Source organism: Trichechus manatus, unplaced genomic scaffold (genome assembly GCF_000243295.1).
Source record: "Trichechus manatus latirostris isolate Lorelei unplaced genomic scaffold, TriManLat1.0 scaffold00038, whole genome shotgun sequence".
Taxonomy (NCBI): Eukaryota; Metazoa; Chordata; class Mammalia; order Sirenia; family Trichechidae; genus Trichechus; species Trichechus manatus.
Genome location: NW_004443974.1, coordinates 12,830,087 through 12,853,277, shown reverse-complemented (window position 1 = coordinate 12,853,277; position 23,191 = coordinate 12,830,087). Strand labels below are relative to the sequence as shown.

Genomic DNA, 23,191 nt, shown 5'->3' with positions numbered 1-23,191 from the left:
AGCCCAAGAGACAGAAAGGGCCATGTAAACCAGAGACTTCATCAGCCTGAGACCAGAAAAACTAGATGGTGCCCAGCTACCACCAATGACCACCCAACAGGGAACACAACAGAGAGTCCCAGATGGAGCAGGAGAAAGATGGGTGCAGAACTCAAATTCTGGTAAGAAGACCAGACTTAATGGTCTGACTGAGACTGAAGGAATCCCAGAAAGCATGGCCCCTGGATTCTCCATCAGCCCAGAACTAAAACAATTTCCAAGGCCAACTCTTCAGACAAGGTTTGGACTGGACTGTGCGACATAAAGTGATACTCGTGAGGAGTGCGCCTCTTAGCTCAAGTAGACACAGAGACTAAATGGGCAGCTTCTGTCCAGAGGTGAAATGGGAAGGCACAGAGGGTTAGAAGCTGGTTGAATGGACATGGGGAATTAGGGATGGAAAGGAGAAATGTGCTGTCACAACATGGGGAGAGCAATTAGGGTCCCATACCAATGTATGTATAAGTTTTTTATGGGAGACTAACTTGAAATGTAAACTTCATTTAAACTACAACAATAAAAAAATAAAAAATAATAATAAAAATTAAAAAAAAGAAATACAGCCAGAGTGCTCCTTGGAAGCAAGGATGGCGAGACTTCGTCTCACATACTTTGGACATGTTATTGGGAGGGACCAGTCCCTGGACAGGGAAATCATGTTTAGTAAGGCAGAGGGTCAGTGAAAAAAAGGAAGACCCTCAATGAGATGGACAGACACAGTGGCTTCAATAATGGGCTCAAACATAGCAACAATTTTAAGGATGGCACAGGAACAGGCAGTGTTTCGTTCTGTTATACTTAGGGTCACTGTGAGTTGGAACTGACTCTTGACAGCACCTAACAACAAGTGAGTAAGAATCAATACGTGTGAAGTTCCCACCAGTGCCCCAGGAGAGTAAATGTGAACCTCCACCTCAGTTCGATTTTATGAGCGTATGCTGAGTGCGTCCTGGTAAGCATTTCACATGTATTACCACGTTCTTGCAAGGACCTCATTCCCTCCAATCAGGGAACTGCAGAAACAAAAGATGAAATGTTCTGCAAGGTCCCAGAGCTAGTAAGAGGCAGAGACAAGATCTGAACTACAAGATTCATGCTGCTGCCTACAGGCCCTCTGAAGCCCCTGGTGCTCAGCTCTGATGCCCACCCACACATGCCCAGCCTTTGGGCCCTCTTCTCTCCAACCCACTGTCCCATACCCTGCCTCTCTACAGACCTTCAGCCTCTCATTCTCCAGCTTGAATGCAGAATATTCAGCAGTCTGACGGTGTAGTCTCTCCACAAGGCTGTCCCGGTCTTCTCGCATCTTCTCCTCCAAGGTTTGTTGTTGGTTTACCAGATCTGTCACCCGGCTGGCAGGTCACAAAGCAAAAGCAGACAGAGAGAATCAATTACACAGTTTCTGAGGAGCCAGGGTCTCTGTGTGGAGTGGGCCAGCTGTTGCTACCCATGCCACGTCATACCTCTTGGTACCCTGCCTGCTCCCCAATCTCAACCCCAAGAGGTAGCTGCACTGCCCTTCCTTGGTGTCGCTGCTTGTGGCATTCCTGTGGCTGTATCCCACCTCTGAATAAAGTTCTTTAAGATTTGTCTCCCATACCAACTCCCTCCAAGAAGACTTCTATTCTATGATAAGAATAAGGTTGAGACACTCCCTGAATGCAAGGACCTCAGACACATTGCCTTCCTAGCCCCTCACAGCACCTCCCCGGATCTTATAATCCATTCAGCTTCAGCAACATAAAGATCCCGGGAACACAGGACAACAGGGCCTGTCAACTTCCTGGTCTCAATGTTCAGACAGAATTTTTCTGGAATCCTTCCCTAAACTCCCAGGCTGGGTGGCCAGGGATACCTCTCATGCATTCCTTTCCATCTCAGCACTTATCACACTGGCTTCACTTGTAATTGCTGGCTTACTTCTATCTCTCCCAGAGGAAGGCAGGTGCCATGCTTGGCTAGTTCATGCATGTGAATGCCCACCTAGCACAGGCAGGAAATGCAAGGAGTGTGTGTGGGATGAAGACACACATGAAGGGAAAGAAGTCACCCAGAAGCTGGCTGCCCACCTTGCCCTGGTTCCCAGCAGAGGCTGTGACCTCAGAGATCATGGGGGCTCACAGACCTCTAGATCTCTCTTGACAACAGACCCAGCACAGGACCTTGCACAGTATGTGCTCTCACTGTTGATCAATTACAGTTCACCCATCAGCAAATATTTATTGAACACTGACTAGACCAAAGCAAAAACACCGTGCTATTTTATCTGGTAAGGTTCTGAGGACTTCCCCTCTTCAGGCCATCTTCCCCAAACCTTCTTCCCTCTGTATCATGCATCCTTCTAGTTTAATTATGTGTTTTTTTCCACTAGACTGAGAATTCCCTGAGGGTAGCACCTGGCAAAGGGCCCCCTGCACACAGCAGGTTCTCAGGGTATATTTGTATATCTACCTCCTTAGGGAAGACTTACCTGACCTGGAGACTATGGTGGGTCATAGCTCCCTCTGTGACCCATCCTTAGCCCAGAGAGTCTAGGTCTCTTGTAGCCCTGTCTGCTCCTCTAGAGTACAGGGTAACTCCATGAGGGCAGGGACCACACTTGTCTCTTACTGTTGTAAACCTAGAGGCTAGATGGTCTGGCATATAGTAGATGCTCAATAACTATTTTGAATGAAGGAATAAATGAATATGGGTGGCACTGACAATGACTGGTTACTGCTGACAATTCAAGGTGTGAGCTGAAGTCACCTGCAACTTGAAGGCCACTTCTGCCCCCTCCTCCTATGCCATAGCACTGACCTACTGACTGAAGACACAGGGATCATCAGCTGCCTTATCTCCCAAAAAGAGGAATAAAAATGAAATGCCAGTGTGCCCATTTCCCATGCTGTGCAGACTGGGAACAGAAGGTGATGCTTTCAGAGCCTGCAATCAGGCCCAGGCCTCTGTGACCGATCAGAGAAGCCCAGCTCCTCCACAGTGCCTGCTAGGGCAGGGCTGGAGCCTATACCCCAGCTTCAATCAGAAAGCCTGGCTCAGGGCTGCTCACATCTCAGCCCAATGCAGTCCCTGACCAGCGGAGACCAAATAGTAGCCACATGAGCTGTCAGACCACCAGGCTCCTTTCACCTGCACACCCAAGTCTCTCAGTTAGCCCACCCTCCCTCTCCTAACACAAGGACGTACTCGTTAAGGACGATAATTTCCAGCTCAAGGTCTCCCTTGTCTTTCACAACTTGGTTGTAGCGGCTCCTCCATGATTCCAGAGTCGACAAAGCTTCAGCAACATAAAGATCCTGGGAACACAGGACAACGGGGCCTGTCAGCTTGGTGGTCAGCAACGAGGCCTCAGGGAGCCAGGGGCTGGCCTCACCTTGAATGACCCCTCACCCTAACAGCTTAAACCTCACTCCTGCAATTCACCTTTCTGGAGAACACAGAGTGATAATGGGAGCCCAGCTCCTAGATTGCCAGCTATCACACACATCCACTTGGCAAATCCTTCTTTAACCATCATAATATTTATGTGGTTAAACTGTCCAACCACCCCTCCCATCATCTCCAGCCATCCACCGTGATCCCACCCAACCACCTCCCCCTCTGCCGACCACCCACCCCACCGGCTCACACCCCCTTTCTACCACCACCTGGTCACTTCTATCTAGCTTTTCCACCACTACTCACCTATTCATCCACCAAACCAGCTCCATTTACCCACCCACCTGCTACCTGTCTATCCATCCACTCCCACCTCCATCATCATGCAATGCTCCTCAGGGCAGATGAGAAGTTGGGCCACCCCTATGCCTGCTACCTTGTCAGCAAGTTGCACGTGCAGGTGCTCGGCGTACTCCTCGCTCTTCTCGGCTCGCTCCTTTTGGGCTCGGATGGCCTTTTTCAAGGTTTCTTTGTCTCGGTCTCCCTTCTGCTTCAGTTCCTTCAGCTGCTCCATGATGGCCTCCACTTCCGCCTTGTGCTGGTTCCCACTGCGTTCCAGGTTCTGGCGCGGGGGGGGCGGTGGCGCGGAACAAATGAGGAGAGAGGGAAAGGGGGCAAGGAAGAGAGAGACAAGAAAGGCAGGGGGAAGACAAGGCAAGAGAGCCACAGAGAGAAATAGAGAAAAAGAGACAAGCAAAACAAGGGAGTAGGGCAGACAGAAAACAGTCAGCAACTGTGTAGGGGCTGTGGGCTCGGGCTCCCCTGATGCAGACCACAGAAACAGTTCCTTCTAGCTCCCCATGCCCACCTGGCACCTTTCCACCTTTTATCCCACAGAGTCTCAATGACAGGACAGAACTCCTCTGGAATTCTTCCCCCTGGCATTTCTCTCCATCTCAGCACTTACCACACTGGGGTGTAACTGCTGGCTTGGGTTCTGTCTCCCCAGGGGAGGGCAGGTGCCATGCTAGGCTTGTTCACATGTGTGAATGCCCATAGCATAGGCAGGAAGGGAAAGAAGCCAACACAGGAATGGGTTGCCCACCCTGCCCTCACTTCCTTCCCTCCTCCATCAGGTACTCAGCAGGGCTGTACCAGTCAAACAGAGGCCGTAGCCTCAAAGGATCTTTGGGCTCACATTTGAGACCTCAGTGTTCTAGTCAGATGAACTGCAGGCCTAAGGAATTAAGTGATTGGCCCACGGGCATGGCACCCAAGGCTTCCAGGGTCTCTGTTCACTGCCCCTGCCACTGTCCCCAGAGTCCCTCTGAAGCATGAGTGCTTTGGCGGCAGCTGCCCCATAAACTTTTGGGGCAAAGCCTTGCTGGGAGTGATACTCATGGCTACCACCTTCCTTAGATTCCCAGGCCCTTGCCTCCTCCCTCCCTGCTTATAGGGCCAGCAGGTACCTTGATCTGCATGCACAGGCGACTGTTCTCAGCCTCTTTGCACCGAAGCTGAGCCTGCAGATGCCCACGCATGGACTCCATGGACTTAGAAAGCTCAGATGCTGTCTTTGCTTGAGCCTTTGGAGAGACAGAGAAAGTGACAGAGCCAGGCTTGGAACCCAGCTCTCCAACTCCAGAGTGTACTCTCTGAACCACTAGGCTCCGCTGGCTCATAAAACAGAGCAACTGTAAGGGATGGTACCTTCTCACATTGAATTTCCTGGAGTAGCTCTTCGACTTCCTTATCCTTGTCTTGCAGTAGTAACAGCAGGCGCTGGGAGAGAACACACACTGTCACGTGCTCCCTGGGAAGGGAGAGGAGGCCCAACCCAGGGGGCAAGGAGACTCCTGTGAATGTCTGGCCACCAGGGCCCAAGGGCCCAAGTACATTGGCCCTTGTCGCAGAAATCCATTTTTTTTTTTTAACAAGCATGTTATTTATTATGCTGTTTTTTAAGAAGTAGCATTAATTGTAGAAAACAATGAAAAACACCCAAAAATCTCTCAAGAATCCCTATAATCCCCCACCCAGATACTCACTGCTAATAAATGTTACAAAAGTCGTGAGCATATTCTGTTCCATAGCCTACAATCTCACATTTACCATAATATGATTAAATCCTCTACATCTTTTGAAACAGCTGTTTAATGTTTCAATTTACTAATGTATCATAATCTAACAAGTTCTTGGCAACATGATGAACAAATTTAATGTCACTGAACTGTACACGTGAAGATTGTTGAAATGGCAAATGTTTTACCTATATATTTACCACAATTAAAAACAAACAAACAAAAAAAGCCTTGATCTGGGAATACAGGTTTAGGAATTATCACCAGGATTACTCAATCTCCATGCCTTGCTCAGGTCGACATTTTCCACAGTGATATTTGGCCAGGCATCAAGGGCCAAGGGCCAAACCTTGGGAAACGTGGCCTCCATATTCCTTTCCTCCCTTGGACACTCACAATGGGCATTAATACATCAAGGATTCCAAAAGGTCTTAAGAAACCTATTAGACTTTTTGTCCAGGCCAGCTAGTAGTTTCACAAATTTATATGGCCACGGAATCCCTTCACCTTTTCTTTCTTCCACCCGTTAACATCTTGAGGAACTTAGGGTTATATGGGATAGTCTTCGCAACATGCTGCCTCGGGAGAAATTCCTAGAATTGGAATTGTTGAGTCAAAAGGTATATACCTTTTGATGACTCTTAATCCATAATACAAATAAGAAAATCCAGGTAACAGAACCCTGATGATCTATAAATCTATCATCATTATCATCTCTCATGTGGTATCCAGCTTTGTGGTTCAAGCTCTCAAATGATCACCTAGACAAGCCCAGTGGAGCAGGCAGGACAGGGGACATCACTCTATTTTACAGATCATAAAACTAAGGTGGGGTAGGGGGCACTTTATGTTACCGCTTTCTCTGAGTCGGCCTCCGCCAGCCGTTTTAGCAGTGCTCCTTGTTGCTCCATTAGCCTTTCTGAATCCTTCAAGGGAAGGCAAAAGGAAAGCCAAGTCATCAAGCAATACACTCAGATGTCTACATTCTATTGATTCTTTTCCTTTTCCAAAAACTATATTTCTAATTATAGAAGTAATAAAGTTTAAAAAAGTTTAAAAGAAGTTTAAAATATTTAGTGAACACCAATAAAGCTAAAGTCGCCCTCACACCCACCTCCAACGGTTATCAATTTGATGCGTTTTCTTTCTCTATGTATTTACATATAGCTACACCTAAAAAAATGTTACCATTTTTTAAGGGGTAGGTAGGGAGAGATTCATGTGTGTTTTCACAAAAAATGGTATCATATTGTATTTTTGTGCTACAACTTGATTTCTTTTCCCTTAACAATACATCTGGAGACATTTCCATAGCAATAAGAATCGATCTATCTCATTCTTGTTTGTTGGGGTACAGCTTTTCAGCCTATGGATATAGCCCTGCATTTTTTACCTCTCCTTTACTGATGGAGCCCTGGTGGCACAGTGGTTAAGCAATTGGCTGCTACCCAAATACCCAAAGGGCTGGCAGTTCGAATCCACCAGCCGCTTCTTGGAAACCCTATGAGGCAGTTCTGCTCTGTGCTATAGGGTCACTATGAGTCAGAATCAACTGGATGGCAAGGGGTTTTTGGTATTACTGATAGTATTGGGGTTATTCCCAGGTTTTGCAACTACAAACATTGTAGCAATAGTCACTGGGCGTGTACAAAGTGTCTCTCTAGGGTTGATGCTAAGAAGAGGAAATTGCTGGGTCAGAAGGTTTGTGATTTGTGACTGTACTAGATCCTGCTGTACAAAATGCCTGTGCTGATTCTTACTGCCATAACCAGGGCGTGAGCACTGGGTTCCCCACACTCACCAGCACAGGATAATAGCAAGACTTTGCCTGTAGGCAGTCTTTGCCAGTCCCTACTGTTTAATTTGCATTTCTCTAATTACCAGTGAGGGCTGGCATCTTTTCATATGTTTATTAGTCGTCTGAGTTACCTCTTCTCTGAACTGCCTGCTTACATCCTTGCCCACTGGGCTGTGTCTTTGTGAACCATCCCTGTTCTTCTTGGGCACCAGAACAAAATGTCCCTTGAAGGAGGCCACCCTCCCTTTCTTTCTCAGTCCTGCATGCCCTCTTCACAAGCCAAGACAGAAAGGCTCCCTGGATCCCAAAGTTTCTTTGGGGACCAAGAACTGGCAGAAGAGAGCACTGTGGTTTCTCCAATAACAAGAAAATGCAAAGAACACAGGACAGATAGTCTAGACCAAGGACCCAGAGCCTGAAGCTGCTCTCACTGCCCATTATACCCATGCACTCCCGTGCCTCCAGGGGACACGAAACAACCTGACTCTTCTGCTGTCCTAGGTGCACGCGATCTCACCAAATTCCCTACTCTAAGAGCCACGCCCTATTACCATCCCCATTTTACAGATGAGATTGAGGCTCCGAGAAGTGAGGTAAGCTGTCCAAGGTCACACAGGTGGAAATGTCAGAGTCAGGGCCCTGAAGCCAACTCTGACTGCAGAGCCACAGCAGTCTCCCACAATACTGAAGGCTCCCCACTAAGCACGGAGATGGTGGGGGGCCAGGGGCTACTGAGTGCCAGATGGGCACTGAGGAGATCAGAGCCTGGAACCAAAGAGGAACACCTATTCTAGGTGTGAGTCCAAATTAGCTAACCCTTCAACTCTAGTTAGAGGTTCTGGGGATTCTAGGATGGTAGAAGCCAAGACGTCGAAAAGGAGAAGGGGTTTTCTGAAGGCACCAGTCTCAGCACAAAATAGCAGCAGCATCTGCCATTTACCAAGCACCTATTATGTGCCAGGCAGCATGCGAGTCCCTCGTTCACACACACATCATTGCTAATTCTCACATCAACTCCATGTAGAAAATGTGATTCCCATTTTACAGGTGGAAAAACTGAGGCCCAAAAGAGATAAAAATCTGTCCCAGATCACTGAGCCAGAAACAAAACAGGTACCATAAAAGTATTTTAGAGAATAATTTGGCCATAACTAGTAAAATTGATAGAAATATTCTAGAAACTCTCAAATAAGTATACCTGGACAGTGTATTTGAATGCTTGAAGTAACATTGTTTATAATAGCAAACTACTGAAAACATACATGTAGACCAACAGAACAATGGATAAATAAATTGTGGTGTAGACATAAATGGAGTCCTGGTGGCACAGTGGTTAAGAGCTCAGCTGCTTACCAAAAGGTCAGTTAGAATCCACCAGCTGTTCCTTGGAAATCCTATGGGGCAGTTCTACTCTATCTTATAAGGTCGCTATGAGTCAGAATCAACTTGACTACAATGGGTTTGCATTGTTTTTGCTAGTCATAAATGGATAATAGCAGAGAACGGTAATGATCTTAGACCTCAAGGATAAAAACGTATCAAGTTAATAAAAATAATGTTAGTGAAAAAAGCAAACTCAGAAGAACACACACGGAACAATATCATTCATATAAAGTTTTAAAATATGCCAAATAATACTACATGTGGCTTAGGGATACATATGTGATACAAACCATCAAGTTCAAGATATACAGGTTCCCTCTGAGGAGAGGGAGACAAGATTATCAGAAAAAAAGAGGCAAGCAGGATTTAACTAACTACATGGACAGGTTTTATTTCTAAAGCTGGGCAGTATGTACACTACTTTGCTCTGTATTATATATCCTAAACATGAACTTTTAAAAAATAAAGACAAGACACTGACAACATTTCATAAGACATTGAACTAAGAAAAATGTGATCATTTTATCAGCACTGGCATTTTGAGGCGCTTAGCATCCCTTTGGAAACTCTGGTGGTGTAGCGGTTAAAAGCTATGGCTACTAACAAAAAGGTTAGCAGTTCGAATCCACCACGGGCTCTTTGGAAACCCTATGGGACAGTTCTACTCTGTCCTATAGGGTTGCTATAAGTCGGAATCAACTTGAGGGCAACAGGTTTGGTTTTTTTTGGTTTAGCATCCCTTTGGTTTGACTCAAACAGGAAGAAGACCATTTATACTGTGTTAAGTCTTTTCAGAATAATTTGCTAACATAAAATATGCTTCGAAGAACATCTTTCAAGAAAACAAAATGATCCCACACAATCTGGGTCTGTCATCCACTCATCATTCTTTTAAAAAAAGGGACATGAACTTGAGCCCAGTACTCTCCTAGGTTTGCCACACACTCTTGAAAATGAGCTGAAATCCTGACTCCCCACTGCCGCTATTCTAAGGTCCTTCACGTGCCACCTGGCCCAGTTTCAACAACAACTAAGACCGTTTCTGACTACTAGGTGCCTAGCACTTTACGTGAATGATTTCATTCAATCTGTCTACAGCCTCTCAGGCCAGGCACCAGTATTATTTCCTTTTTACAGATGAGGAGGCTGAGGCTCAAAGAGGATGGGCATATAGCACTAGAGGGGTGCAGCTGAGTCCGAACCCTCTTGCCCAGAACGTGGGCAGAGGCCATGAGCTCACCTCTTTGCTATGCTGTTCCCTTAGCAGGTCTCGGAGGGTGCGGTTGGTCTCTTCAAATGTGCTCAGTTTCTGCAGGAGAAGTTCCTTCTGCCTTGTCAGGGTGTTGATGTCCGTGCAGGTCATCTGTTTCTCCTAGAAGACAATCTGGCAGTCTCACAACATGCAGGGGGAGAAGGGAGGAGGCAGTAGAGAGAGGTGCTGTGGGGGACCTAAGAAGTGCTGGGTGCCAAGATGCCTAGGTAAAAAGAGCTGGGTGTACAGGGTCAAGGTAGTCAAGGGGAAGCTTCCTGGAGGAGGCAGAACTAACAGGATGGACAGGATCTGAGTCTGCTGCAAGAGGCTGTGAAGAGGACTGGAGAGCTCAGTATGGGCAGGTGTAATCAGGGCAGGCTTCCTGGAGGCAGCAAGGGAGGAAGAAGGCACCTGGTGGCTGATACCTGCAGGAATCAACCGCATGCCTTGACTCAGTATGATCCCAGGTGACCCATGATGCGGTTTCCTCAGAGGCCCTGGCCACCAGAGGTCATCTTCAAGAGGAGTATGAGTAGGGGCTAGGGACTGAGAATTCAAGTGTGCTCTCTCCCAGCATAGTTATGTCATAAAGTCAGCCTGATGACTGCACAGAGACCCCACCCTGCCTGGGGATGGCCCCTCTCCTGCCTGCCACCTACTGTTTTCAATTTCCCAATGGTGTCCTTCAAGGCCATGACTTGCTTGGCGGCAGCAGCTCCATCCATTTCAGCCTCCACCAGCTTGGACATGAGGCACTCCTTCTCCTGCTGGAGGTGTTTCTTCTGAAGCCTGGGACCAGAGAAAACAGGGCTCTGTAAGCCCTCGCAGGCTTCTGCCCACCCAGAGCGCCAAGGCTCACCTCACAATGGCCTGAGAGGCTCATATCCTAGTCAGGGAACAGTGGGGGAGTGGGGAGGCGGTCCTTCCAGCCCCAGTACCTTTTGGAAGGACAAGGGTCAGAAGTCACACCCACCTAGGCATCAGACCACGGCCTCCACACCAGGTGACATTATGCTACCTGTGGCTGTTTTTCTCTTAGATAGTCACCATCCTAGTTCTCACCACTGCCACCTCTCCCACCAGATGCTGCCACGGCCTCCTAACCACTAGCTTCAGATCCATTTTTGGGCCCTCCCATCTGCTCTCCACACTCCAGCCAAGTCCGGTCATGCCACTCCCCTGCTTTTAAAACCTTTCTTTGGCCCCCATGAAAACTCTTTACAGTGACCTCTAAGGGCAGGCCCCGGCCAACCTCTGTGGCACCCTTGCTCTCTGCCCACTTCCCTTTCCTCGGCTCTGGCCTGCTTTCCATTTCTGAATTGCAAACACTTTCCCACCTTAGAGCCTTCACACAAGATGTTCCCACTATCTAGCATGTTTCTGTCCCTGTCCTCACCATCCTGCAAGACTCCATTTAATGTCACCTTTTCCAGAAAGACTTCCTTCCCACCACACTCAATGGGGTCTTCCTTTTTCCTCATGGTGTGAATCACAAGTGCAAGGGGGTAATTCCCTATGCGACTGTGTTGAACAGCTGTCCCCCAGGTTAGACTGTGCTCCAAGACATAGAGGTAGTGCCTGTGCCTGTCTCCTCTGGAGCTAGGGTAGCCTGGCTCGAGAGAGGTGTGGAATGAAGGAATCAACTCGCGGGGCAGGGTGAGGCGCTGCCTTACATGGTGAAGTCCTTCTCCTCCTTGATGCGCTCGATGTTGTGCCTGAGCACTGTGTTCTCGTGCTCAGTCTCGGCCAGCTCTTGGGCCACCTCCTCTAGCTCCTCCTTCCGCTCCTCAAGGAACCGCTTGGCCATCTGGCGTTCACCCTTCTGCATCTTGACCTGCACAAGGACATGAAGGCAGGGACCAGTGAGGGGAGGTTCTTCCTCTCCACCCATCTCCACCCACTGACATGTCCATCACTTTGAACCAGAATAAGGGCACCTTCAATTTTGAGAGCGATGTTGCTACACAGGCCCTGCACCGGGTCCTCTATGGGAGCAATCTCAAGTTAATCCTCACAAAGCCTCTCTGGGTAGATACCATTCCTCTCCTCATTTTGTAGATGAGGAGACCAAGCAGAGAGGGTGAGCAACTTGCCCCAAGGTCACTCAGCTAGTGGGGATGGAGCCAGTATGGAAACCACGTGTGGTTCAACTAGCTACCTTAGGAGGGAAGATGTCATAAAAAGTCCCCTGCGAGCTGTAGGCTAAGGGGAAAGGAGGGGCTGTTGCCAGGCAACCAGCCCCAGGTTCTCCAGAAGGGTCCATGGGCCTGAAGCACAGGGTGGAGGATTAAAGACACAGGCCATGTTAGCAGTCAAGACCTGGATTTAATGCCAGATCTACCAACTTCCTTGGACATCCAGGTTTTGTTTCCAATTCCATTGCCATATCCCCTCCGAAGTGACAGCTAAGCAACTAAGGACAAATTTTCTTTGCCTCTTTGGGGCTGCTTTGGTGGTTGTTAAACTTTCTCATAAAATGGAGAAGTGAAGGCTGAAGCTTCCCAGTTACTTCAACTCTAAAATGGGGGCACTAATACCCCTAGCTTCATTTGCTGTTGAAAAAAATCAAATCAGGCCATCCATGTACAGCACCAGGCAAAGTAAGTGCCAGCCTTGAGGTAAGTGCTCAATAAAGAGGGCTGTTTATCATCATGATGGCATCTGGAGTTTTCCCCAACTACCTCCCCAGGGGCATCCAAAGTCCTGGGCAACCCTGAAGAGGATGGAAGGCAGCAGAGGCAGCCTGAGGGAAGGATCCACCAGGAACCCACTAGACATTCCCACACATCCACACATGCTAGCTGTCACAGTCCCCCACACCCCTCACCTCAGACTTGAGACAACCAACTGCATTCATTAGACTGTCAATCTTCTTATCATAATGGTTCATTTTACAGTGACCCGAATCGTCATCTTCTGTAGAGAGGTCACTTAACCGCATCACTGAGACCAATTTTTCTGAAGATGGTGGAGTGATCTCCAGGCAATGAGGTGGATTCTGACATAGAAGAAGGAGAGACACATGAACTCGTAAGGCAAAACCTCAGCCATCAGTTCCACCATGCCTGGTGGTCCACTGGAGGCTCACTTTATTAGGCAGGAAAAGCTAAATAAATGTCCAACAACAGGGACCCAGGGGGAGAAGAATACACTGCGCCCACCTGATGGAACATTTACCTACCCATGTTTAAATGACCTTTTTGAAGAATTTCTTACATAGAAAGCTTCATTACAATGTTAAGTTGAAAAAAGAAAAGATTATAGTAAATTAGCAAAAATAATAATAATATCCAAAGTTGGCAAAGTTTTGGGGCAATAGATGTCTTCTATTGGGTAGAAGTGAAATATGCTAAAAGTCTTTTCAATGAATAAGAATAATCAATGGTGGACTAATTATAAGCATGGACAAATCTGCTGTAAAAGGTAAGGAAATCTGAATACGGACCAGGTATTATATGATACTAGCAAAGCCCTGGTGGCGCAGTGGTTAAAGTGCCCAGCTGCTAACCAAAAGGTTGGTGGTTCCCACCCACCTGCCGCTCTGTGGCAGAAAGATGTGGCAGTCTCTTTCCGTAAAGATTACAGCCTGGGAGACCCTATGCGGCAGTTCTAGTCTGTCCTACAGGGTTGCTATGAGTCAGCATCGACTTGAACGCAGTGGGTTTGGTTTTGGGGATTATATGATACTAACAAATTAAGTTTTTAGGACTAATTATCATTATTTTGGTTGTAAAGAAAAATATTATTAGGAATGCATACTGAATTATTTAGGGGTAGAATGGTATTATGGTCTGGAAAATACTTTTAAAATACTTCAGCCTGAAAGAAATAAAGATTTCTTTTTAATGCATGTATCTCTTAGTAAAGTTTATGTAAAGCTGCATAATACTTTGCTTTTAGGATTCCACTGGGGAAAACAAAAGATACCATAATTTTGGAGCCAGGGTTTCCACAGATTTTTGATATCATTACCTTGACTCTCATTCTATAAATTTAATCTGATACATTAAGTCATTGCCACTTCTCATTACTGGCACAGCTTTTTGCCCTCTTCAGCTGAGGTGGCTAACCTTCTGTGCCGATTTCCAGAAGATGATGGCTATCGAGAATAAAAAGTGTTTAGTAGAAGTATAACTGTTAAATCTAACAAGTAGGACTCTCATAGGGTACGATTAAAAAAATGCACGTGCCTTTTGCCCCAGAAATTCTATTTCTAGGGATTTACTATGAATAACTAAGAATGTGAATCAATGTTTAAATTCAAGGCAAGGACACAGCTAAATGTATAACAAGATAGTATTGGTTAAATATATAATGGTACAAACATACACACAATGGAATGCTGCCTTGAAAAAAATGTGCAGTGTAGATGTAATCAATATATGTGAAACAAAAAAGAATGATATACATCAATAAGTAAAATATGATCCCATTTTTACAAAAATTAAAAAGAATGAATCTATTCATAAGAAAAGTTCAGGAAGGCTTCCCACCTAGAGTTTGCATAGGTCTCTTACTCGGGTGGCAGGATTAGAGATGTTTTTTACTTTCTTCTTTGTGCTGATTTGGATTTTTTAATTTTTCAACAATGACTATATATTACTTTTATAAGAAAAAAAGTTATTTTTAATTTTAAAAAGGAAGATAATAACAAATCTATAGATACCACAATTACCACTATAGTAAAAGAGAAAAACTACACATAGGCAAAAGTGTGATAGTAAATATAACAAAATATTAATAGTTTCAGAACAGTGGTTACCCTTGGTGTTGGAGGGGTAGGTGGTACCAGGAAAGAGACCAGAGGGGAGCTTCCGGGAAGCTGGTGATGTTCTGTTTCTGTTTGGGTGATGGTAACACAGGTGAAACAGGTATATTTGGTTTGTAAAAATTCACTGAGTAATGTGTAATGACGTGTGTACTTCTCTGTACTTTTCAGTAAAAAGTTTTTAAAACTTAGTAGTGGCCAGATTTGAGTAATAAGATTACAGGTAATAGTCTATTTTTCTGTATTTTCAACTTTTTGTAATAGAAGTAGACTGATTACCTTTAATAACAGGGAGAAGAAAAAAATCTAAACCTTCTTTCTCACAAACACAATCTGATGTACCAGATGGGATTTAAAAAGTCAAACAAGAACCACACATGCACACAGTGGCTTCTGGGCTCCATTTCCAGCTCCACCCCCAAACTTTCACCTCCTGGGGTCTTTCTCCTCTTTGTCTACACAACGGAAAGGATCCGGCTAGAGCCTCACAGGAAATGGGAGGTGGAAAAGGGCTAGCCCAAAAGAGAAAGCATGAAAAATAGCTACTGACTGAGCTGCTGAGAGATTGGACAAGTCACATATCTGGGGCCTCCATCTCCAGGATTCTGTAGCGTCAGGACCAAAAGTTGGTATTGAGCTTTCCAGAGGGGATCATAGCTCCTAGCAACCCATGTCAACAGAAAGTCAATTTCCATCGCAGCATATCTTTAATTTATATTTTGAAACTACCAAGTCTTTTCACTTTTTAAAAAGGCATTATTATAAAATGCATGCTTGCTATAAAGAAATTCAAACAGTCCATAAAAAATATCCCCCATACCCCAGACATAATCACTGCTTACCACTTCTGGTATATCCTTCCAGAAAATGTTATGCATAGACGCATACACATTAACACCCTTTTTTCAGCAAATAGGGTCAAACATGCTCTGTGGCTCTGTGTTTCCTTATTGTATACAAATATCTCACTCTTTGCAATAGCTGCAAGGTATTCCATTGTATGGATGTACTGTAATTTAACCAATATCCTCTTGACAGACATTTAGGTAGGCGCCAGTTTTTCTCTATTACAAGCAATGCTGCAGTAAACGTGTTTACATACAGATCCCTGCATTTGCATTCTTCTATGACTTTCTTAGGATAAATTCTTAGACGTAAAACTGCAGAATCAGTGTTTGGCTAGATGCTGCCAAACAACCCACTGGAAGGGTTGAACCAGTTTCACAGACCTACCAAAAGTTGCTAAAAAAAGTTCGCTGATCCTCCATATGTTTGCCAATACAAGTTATCTGGAATCTTTTAAACTTTTTTCCATTCAATAAAAATAATCATTCATTTTTGTTTTTAAAATACATAGTTGTTTTTAATTTACATTTCACTGATTATTAGTGAGGTTCACATAGTACAAAGTGTAAGACAGCATTTTAATTCCAATTGTTCTTGCATTTTATATATGTGTGTATATATATGTACATACATACATATACATACATACACACACACACACACACACACACACACATATATAAATATATATATATGCCAGAAGACTTTCCATTTATTCCGTAGAATACCCCATACTCCCTTTATCTCTTAGGGATAAATTGGTAAATCAAAACCATGAGATTATGACTACAAACTTCAGAATAATTACTTTTATTTTCGATTTCTAATTTTAAAAGTAATAAGCTATAAGAAAAAAGACTGAATCTTCCAAAAAAGACCAGGTATCATTATCTTAAAGTAGGCCAAAGTCCTTTACTTGTCTCAAGAATGAGAGCTTTGCATAAAACATGGCCAAAGGCTTTTAGCCTTCTCTTATCATTGAGTTTTACTATTGCCAATTGATTAGAATGTAAGCACAATGAGGGCGTGTCTGCCTGGCTCACAGCTGTACCTCCAGTTCCCAGAAGTGGCTGGTACGTAGAAGACTCAATAACTGTATGCTGCATGGATTAAGATGGATGGATGGATAGATAGATGGATGGATAGATGGACAGAAAGGCAATTCATGTTGAGGTGTGGCTAAAAAAAGAGACCAGTTCTTTTAGGCACCTTGAAACTAATACTGAAGTCACTAATTCCCCCAGGAGATTGTTCCAAAAATAGCTTTGATGGCATCCATGGAATGTGTACATGGTCTCCTATGTGTGGCAGAGTGTCTGGGTGAAAACCAAGGAACCTTGGATGACTACTTTAAAAGAGGCAATGCTTTCCCTGTGAGCAGCCATCTAAGATACTCCACTGGTCTCACCCCTTCGGGAGCAAGGGAGAATGAAGAGAACAGGATACAAGGAAAAGATTAGTCCAAAGGACTAATGGACCACAGCTACCAAGGCCTCCACCAGACTGAGTCCAGTACAGCTAGATGGTGCCCGGCTACCACCACTGACTGCTCTGAGATCACAACAGAGGGTTCTGGACAGAGCTGGAGAAAGATGTAGAATAAAATTCTAATACACACAAAAAAGACCAGATTTACTGGCCTAAAGGAGACTGGAAAAACCCCAAGAGTATGGCCCCAGGACACCCTTTTAGCTCAGTGGTGAAGTCACTTCCAAGGTTCACCATTCAGCCGGGGATTGGACAGCCCCATAAAACAAAACGGGACTAATGAGGCACAGCAGTCCAGGGACAAGGGCTAGAAGGCACAAGGGGACAGGAAAGCTGGTGATAGGGAACCCAAGGTTGAGTAAGGATAGTGTTGATACGTAGTGAGGTTGTTAACCATTGTCACAGGGCAACATGTGTAGTAACTGTTTAATGAGAAACTATTTTGTTGTGTAAACCTTCATCTAAAGTGAGAATAGCAGCACGATTGGAAGAGCGTAGTCAATGTCACTGAACTGCGCATGTAGAAACTTTTGAAATAGTGTATCTTTGGCTACGTATATTTTTACCGAAAAAAAAAAAAAAAAAAAAAAAAGGTCGAGAAGGGAGAGGGTTGACATGTCGTGGGGTTGTTCACCAATGTCATAAAACCATATGTGTACTACTGTTTAATGAGAAACTATTTGTTCTGTAAACCTTCACCTGAAGTACAACTAAAAAAAAAAAAAAAGGCAATGCTTTCTTGGATAAGTACTTTCTGGTATACATATATTTTTAAATTATGCTTCAAAGACTATAACAATTACATGGGGAAAGATATTATGTGGCTCCTCACATATAATCAGAGTGGCTAAGAATATAACCTCAGGAATGAGATACCCTTGACTCCTAATCGTGCCTCTGCCACTTCCTCTGTGAGACTCCTGACAAGTCACTTCATCTCTCTGAACCTTTGTTTCCTCATCTGTAAATTGGGATAGCAGAACCTACCACAGAGCAGTGCTGTAAGGACTCAGAAGACTAACGTATGTTCAGTGTCTAACATGGTCCTCAATAAATGGGGCCTGTTAGGAGACCTCTAATAGCTATAGCTGACCCTGAATCATACCGACTTTGAGGCCTGCTAGAATCTGACCAGTCCGAGAAGAAAAGCCTGAACGAGAATGAGCCTACCTCCCACTTGCATCCCACATGCCGGGCAGATGATTTTCCAGGGGGCATCCAAGGTACCTTGGTTTTCACCCGGACACTCCGCCGCACATTCACGGTGTCCCCTTTCATTCCGCGCTTATGAGATTTCTGTGGAAATGGACAAACCCAGGGTCACTTCCATGCATGGCTGGTTATGGCATCACTCTGGTGGCGTCCACCTCCAAACTGTGCAAGGGAGCCTCTTTTGACTAAGGTTACTGCTTCTGTTTCTGGATGACAGTTCTGCCTACCTTCCAACTGGACAACTGATCACCAAAAGACAGTGCATTTGTCTCCCAATCTTTTGAAGTTAAGAGCTTGAGGAGGCTGAGTGAAGGAGTGTTGCCCTAATCCACAGCCGTTACCTCGGCCCACTAGCATGCTCCTACCTGGCTGCTGGTCGCTGATGGTTTCGGGAGTTTTTTTATGTGGACGTGGACAGGGGTGTTCTCATCCACGTGAACATGTAAGGGGGGAGTTGAAGAGCGGTCTTTCATGGTTCACTTCTGGCAGGCGGGGGAGGACAACACAAAAAAGGTTGATCTGTGGATGAGTAAACTGGGCATAAAAATCAGCTCACAGCCTCTGAGGGCCACTGAAAGCCTAGCCACCAAGCGAGCAGGACAACTACCAACTACTGGCATGCAGGCGAGAACTGAGGCAGCAGTGCCATTCAGCAGGCTCCCACAGAAATCTCAGCTGAGGACCACTGGGGAGATTAGATGCATTCAAGAGAGGGGCCTGCGAGACTATGAGTTCTACAAAAGAGCCCAAAACCAGGCCCCAGGGCCCTCAGAGCTGAATCTCCTTTCAAGCCTGCTGGAATGCATAGCTCCTCCTGGGATCTGGTGCAGCACAGCTGGAAAGCAGATGGAGCCTTCTACATCATTATCTGACCTGAGCATGAGAATTAGCATGGGAAACACACAAAAAGGTTAGGATGCAAAATAAATCAGGCAGCAGACCAGTACAGGACTATGAAAAGACAGCTGGAGGAGATGCCAAGGACGAGAAGGTTGTGGTGTAGATTCTAAAGAAAACAAGAAAGGCAGAACCCCAGTGATGCACCCGTCCCCCACCACCAGCTCCTAGCCCCATTCTTTGTTGTTGTTTGCTTTTCCTTTTTTCCTGGGGAAAATCTGTTTTAAAGATTTTTGGTATGTGTCTGGAAAGATATGGTTAAGACAACTTCCTCATCTTCCGGCAGCCTCATCACAGGCAACAAAAAAGCAGAATATGTGTGACAGCACCTAGCGGAATACCCAGACCATGACAGGTGCCTGGCAGGGTAAGGCAGCTTCTAGGAAACATGTGCAGAAGCATTTCTGGTAGGGCCACAGACCAGAGAAGGCTGCTTCGTGTGCACATCACCTACCGTCACAGTTACACTGGGCGCTCCACAAGGTGTTCTTAAGACCTTTTTCTGCGTGAGACTCGTTACTCCGTTCTTCCCACACGATGGAAACCTGCACCCGGGCACAAGAACCAGATTATAAGCAGAAAACTAGGGCTTTCCTACTTCTTAGATCTTAGACCTCCTGACAATACACACTGCATATGGTGGCTAACAAGTTCACAGCTAGGAGAACCAGTCTGGAATTACTTGAATCCCTTTACACAAGCAACAAACATGCATGGTGTCCCCAGCAGTGGGATGGAAACAGGGGGTGATGGGCATTGGCATGGCTGGCCTTTTAACCTGCCATCGCATCACATGTATTATGACCTTTTGCTGAAAAGACCAGCTGTCATCCTGTCAGGTGACAAAAAGCAGGCAGCGCATGAGGAGCAGCCAAGGTACTAGCTTGGCCAAGCGTGAAAGTACCCAGGGCAGTGCCTGGAAAAGAGGCCCTAGACAGATGCTCAGTGAATGACTGACATAAGACAGAGCATTAGGCAGGCTCAGAAGCAAAGTCACTGTGACTAAAACTCATAAAAGTAAGACTAAGAACATGAAATATTAACCCAAATATTCCGCTCACTGACCTTTAAGCTCCTAAGAACCAGGTTTTTTGTTTTTCGTTTGTTTTTGATCCCATGTATAATTCACTTTGCTTATACATATACAGGCCCCATCACCAGATTTGTAAACACAGCAAATTTTAATCTGCTCCAAAATTTTGGCAGCAATACATCCAAGAATTCCAGGACGGGAAGGGACTTGGGAAGATCATTTGGTCCATCCCATTGCTTCCTGATCCAAACCTAATCCACTGCCGTCAAGCCAATTCCAACTCATATTGACCCTACAGGACAGGGCAGAACTGCCCCAGAGGGTTTCCAAGGCTGTAAATCTTTATGGAAGCACACTGCCACATCTTTCTCCCTTGAAGCAGCTGGTGGGTTCGAAGTGTCGACTTTTCCGTTAGTAGCCAAGCACTTAACCACTGTGCCACCAGGGCTCCTTGCCCTGATAGCCCCAAAATATTATCTTGCCCTCCCCACAAATGCTTGGGGAAAATAAAGCAACATAAAAATGCAACATAAAGACATTTGAACATTTTATGCACTTTGCTGTATATTATACCTTGATTAAAAAAAAAACAAAATTGTTATTGAGCCCTACTAATCAGTTAGCTGAGAATTACCAAATCTGAGAAGACAGATTTTCCCCACCCTCACAATATATCTGCTCACTAGAGGCCAGCAGATTTGGTAAATCTCTCCCTCTTTGGAAAAAACCACCTTGCTGAATGCTGCATCCACTGCCTACATCATTTGTATTTATTTACACCTGGCATCCTTTCAAAAAAGGATCTGAGCTTAATACTCCATTGAGACAAACCACTCCTTGGTGACCCTGTTTGCTACTAAGAAACTATGGCACCTAGAGAGAGAGGGAGGTGGAGATGGGATTGTGTGTGTGTTTCCCTCCTTCCCTTTAAAAGCAATTTTTAAATGTTTTGGTCCATTATTTCAGGACAAAGAACAGGGAAGCTGAAAAAGAGAAGCCTCCAGGAGCCCAAGCCTAGCCTAGGGGCCCTTGACCTCCTTTCCCTGCCCTACGGAGGAGGCGCCCCCCACACTGGCAGTAAGTACCTGGGGGAGCCGCCTGAGGATGAGGCAGACATGGCTAGGCACCAAAGCCACAAAGGTGGGCAATTGGGTCAGCAGGCTCTGCTCAGGGGGACCCAGAGGGGCTTGTCAATGAGAATAACAGGGGCCTGGCATCAAACGTCCTCTTTGAGGGGAGGAGGGTGGAAGCTTTGGGGGTGGCAGTTGGACGAAAACTTGGGAGGCGCTCCTCTACTGTCCAAGTCGCACAGCAACTGTCCTGCCAAAGTGGGGGGAGATAGGAGAGGCTGAGCAACCTGCGGGGTGGCTGGTGAGCAGTAGCGGGGGGGGGGGTTGTCACTCCCCTTCCCAGGGAGGGACGAGGGCGCGGAAAGACGCGGAAAAGGACCACCACGCCCAGACCCCACCCGGGGGTAAGGTGGTGGGCTACAAAGGGCAAAACCTGAGTTGCTAGCAGGCGTGTGAAGAGGGCGGGTGAGAACCACTGGGCCCCAAGTGGGCCCCAAGTGGGCCCCAAGTGGGCCCCAAGTGGGCCCCAAGTGGGCCCCAAGTGGGCCCCAAGTGGGCCCCAAGTGGGCCCCAAGTGGGCCCGGACCTGCGCAGGGAGCGGGAGGGATGTTCGGGGCGGGGCCAGGGCAACAGTCTCCTAGGAGAAGGGGCGTTCCCGGCAGAATAAATACCCTGAGAGGGCCAATAGTATTTGAAAGAGGGAGGAGCAGAGACTCCAAGCGAAAATGGGCGCTCCGCAGCTAGGCGGAGGGAAAATCCTCTCGGGCTCAGCAGGAGCTGGCTGGGAGTTAATAAACGAGTTAGAGAGGGTTAGACGCAAGGTTGTTCAGGAAGTGGGGCGGGATGCCCGGGTGAGGCCCCGTGGACGGGTAAACCCGCTCCAGCGAAGTTGAGAAGCCCCCAGGGGCGGTTCCCGGGGTACAGCGCTGCCTACGAGGAGCGGGTAAATAACTGCTGTGCGGAGATGAAATCCGGGCCGCAGGCCCGCTGGAAGAGGCGGACAAGGCGAAGACCACCGGCGGGCAAGAGAGCAAGGGGCCAGTCTCCGTTGGTGGAGAGGAGGGACGACCACCCACCAGCAGGCAGGAGGGGACCAGTTTCTGCCCATAGAGAGAAGGGCGAAGCCCTGCCAGAGGGCAACAGAGGAGGGAGGCCGGCCGGCCCGCCCGTTAGCGGGAGAAGGAGAAGTCCCGCGCCGGTGGGCGGGGCAGGGGGGCCAGATTCTGACAGGAGCAGGCCGTGCGCGCCAGAGGGCTGGAGGCGGGGGCGACCCCGGCGGGGTCAGGAGGACCAGGCGATCCTGGCGGAGGGCGACCGCGCCGGGGGGCGGGAAGCGAATGATCCTGCCCGCGGGGACAGAGCCAGGCGGCGGCCGCGGGGCGCCCCAGAGCGCCCTGGGTCCCGTCTGCCGGCGGCCTCTCACCAGGAGCGACACGGCTGCGCCCAGAAACGCCTCCTTATGAAGTCGTTGAAGTCGGAGGCCAGGGTCGTGCCATGGAGACGCCGCGGCGGATGCAGTCCAGCTCCAGCGGCGACTCCTCCCCGCTTCCGCCTTCTTTTCCGACACCCCGTCGGCAGCTCGCCCATTGGCCAGTTCAAACCCCCCCGTGAGCCGCTCGGGTTTCGCCATTTAGGCTCAGCCCCTGGCGTCACAGAGATGCCCCGCCCCACCAGAAGCTCCGCCTACTCCCGGGCCACGCGCTGCGTGGTCATGGAGACAAAGTGACACCTTCAGCAGGGACTTGCTGGGTCTTGTGTGCAAGGGTTGGCTTCCTGCGTCCGCCCGTTTTACCCCTCCTTAAGTCTTCCTGGAGTCTGAATAGATTCCACGGCTACTGATTGAGTGCTGCTCATCCCTATAACTTAAAGGTGCCTTAAGATTCGCTTACAACCTGCTCCCCTTGATAACATATTGGGAAGCTGAGGCTCAGAGAAGGGTCACAGTG

General features: G+C 47.0%; 1 protein-coding gene across 4 annotated transcripts in view; it reads right to left on the bottom strand.

Moving 5' to 3' along the window:
* Window positions 1-22,918, bottom strand: part of ODF2 (outer dense fiber of sperm tails 2) — a 39,267-nt gene extending 16,349 nt beyond the window's left edge. Inside the window, exons 1-14 of one of the 4 annotated variants that reach the window (XM_012555345.2) lie at window positions 22,669-22,918; window positions 19,597-19,687; window positions 18,611-18,764; window positions 18,204-18,329; window positions 12,759-12,929; window positions 11,605-11,765; window positions 10,591-10,720; window positions 9,920-10,051; window positions 6,353-6,424; window positions 5,128-5,199; window positions 4,887-5,003; window positions 3,854-4,039; window positions 3,226-3,335; window positions 1,256-1,391 (exon numbers count right to left, since the gene is read on the bottom strand). In XM_012555345.2, the coding sequence (XP_012410799.1) occupies window positions 1,256-1,391; window positions 3,226-3,335; window positions 3,854-4,039; window positions 4,887-5,003; window positions 5,128-5,199; window positions 6,353-6,424; window positions 9,920-10,051; window positions 10,591-10,720; window positions 11,605-11,765; window positions 12,759-12,929; window positions 18,204-18,329; window positions 18,611-18,718 (1,521 nt within the window). In that variant the 5' untranslated portion in view covers window positions 18,719-18,764; window positions 19,597-19,687; window positions 22,669-22,918. Of the gene's footprint in view, window positions 1-1,255; window positions 1,392-3,225; window positions 3,336-3,853; window positions 4,040-4,886; window positions 5,004-5,127; window positions 5,200-6,352; window positions 6,425-9,919; window positions 10,052-10,590; window positions 10,721-11,604; window positions 11,766-12,758; window positions 12,930-18,203; window positions 18,330-18,610; window positions 18,765-19,596; window positions 19,821-22,668 lie in introns of those variants that run through there. The other 3 variants (XM_023730775.1, XM_012555347.2, XM_023730774.1) reach the window with 3 other exon arrangements.
* Between the last annotated feature and the right edge of the window lie 273 nt (window positions 22,919-23,191).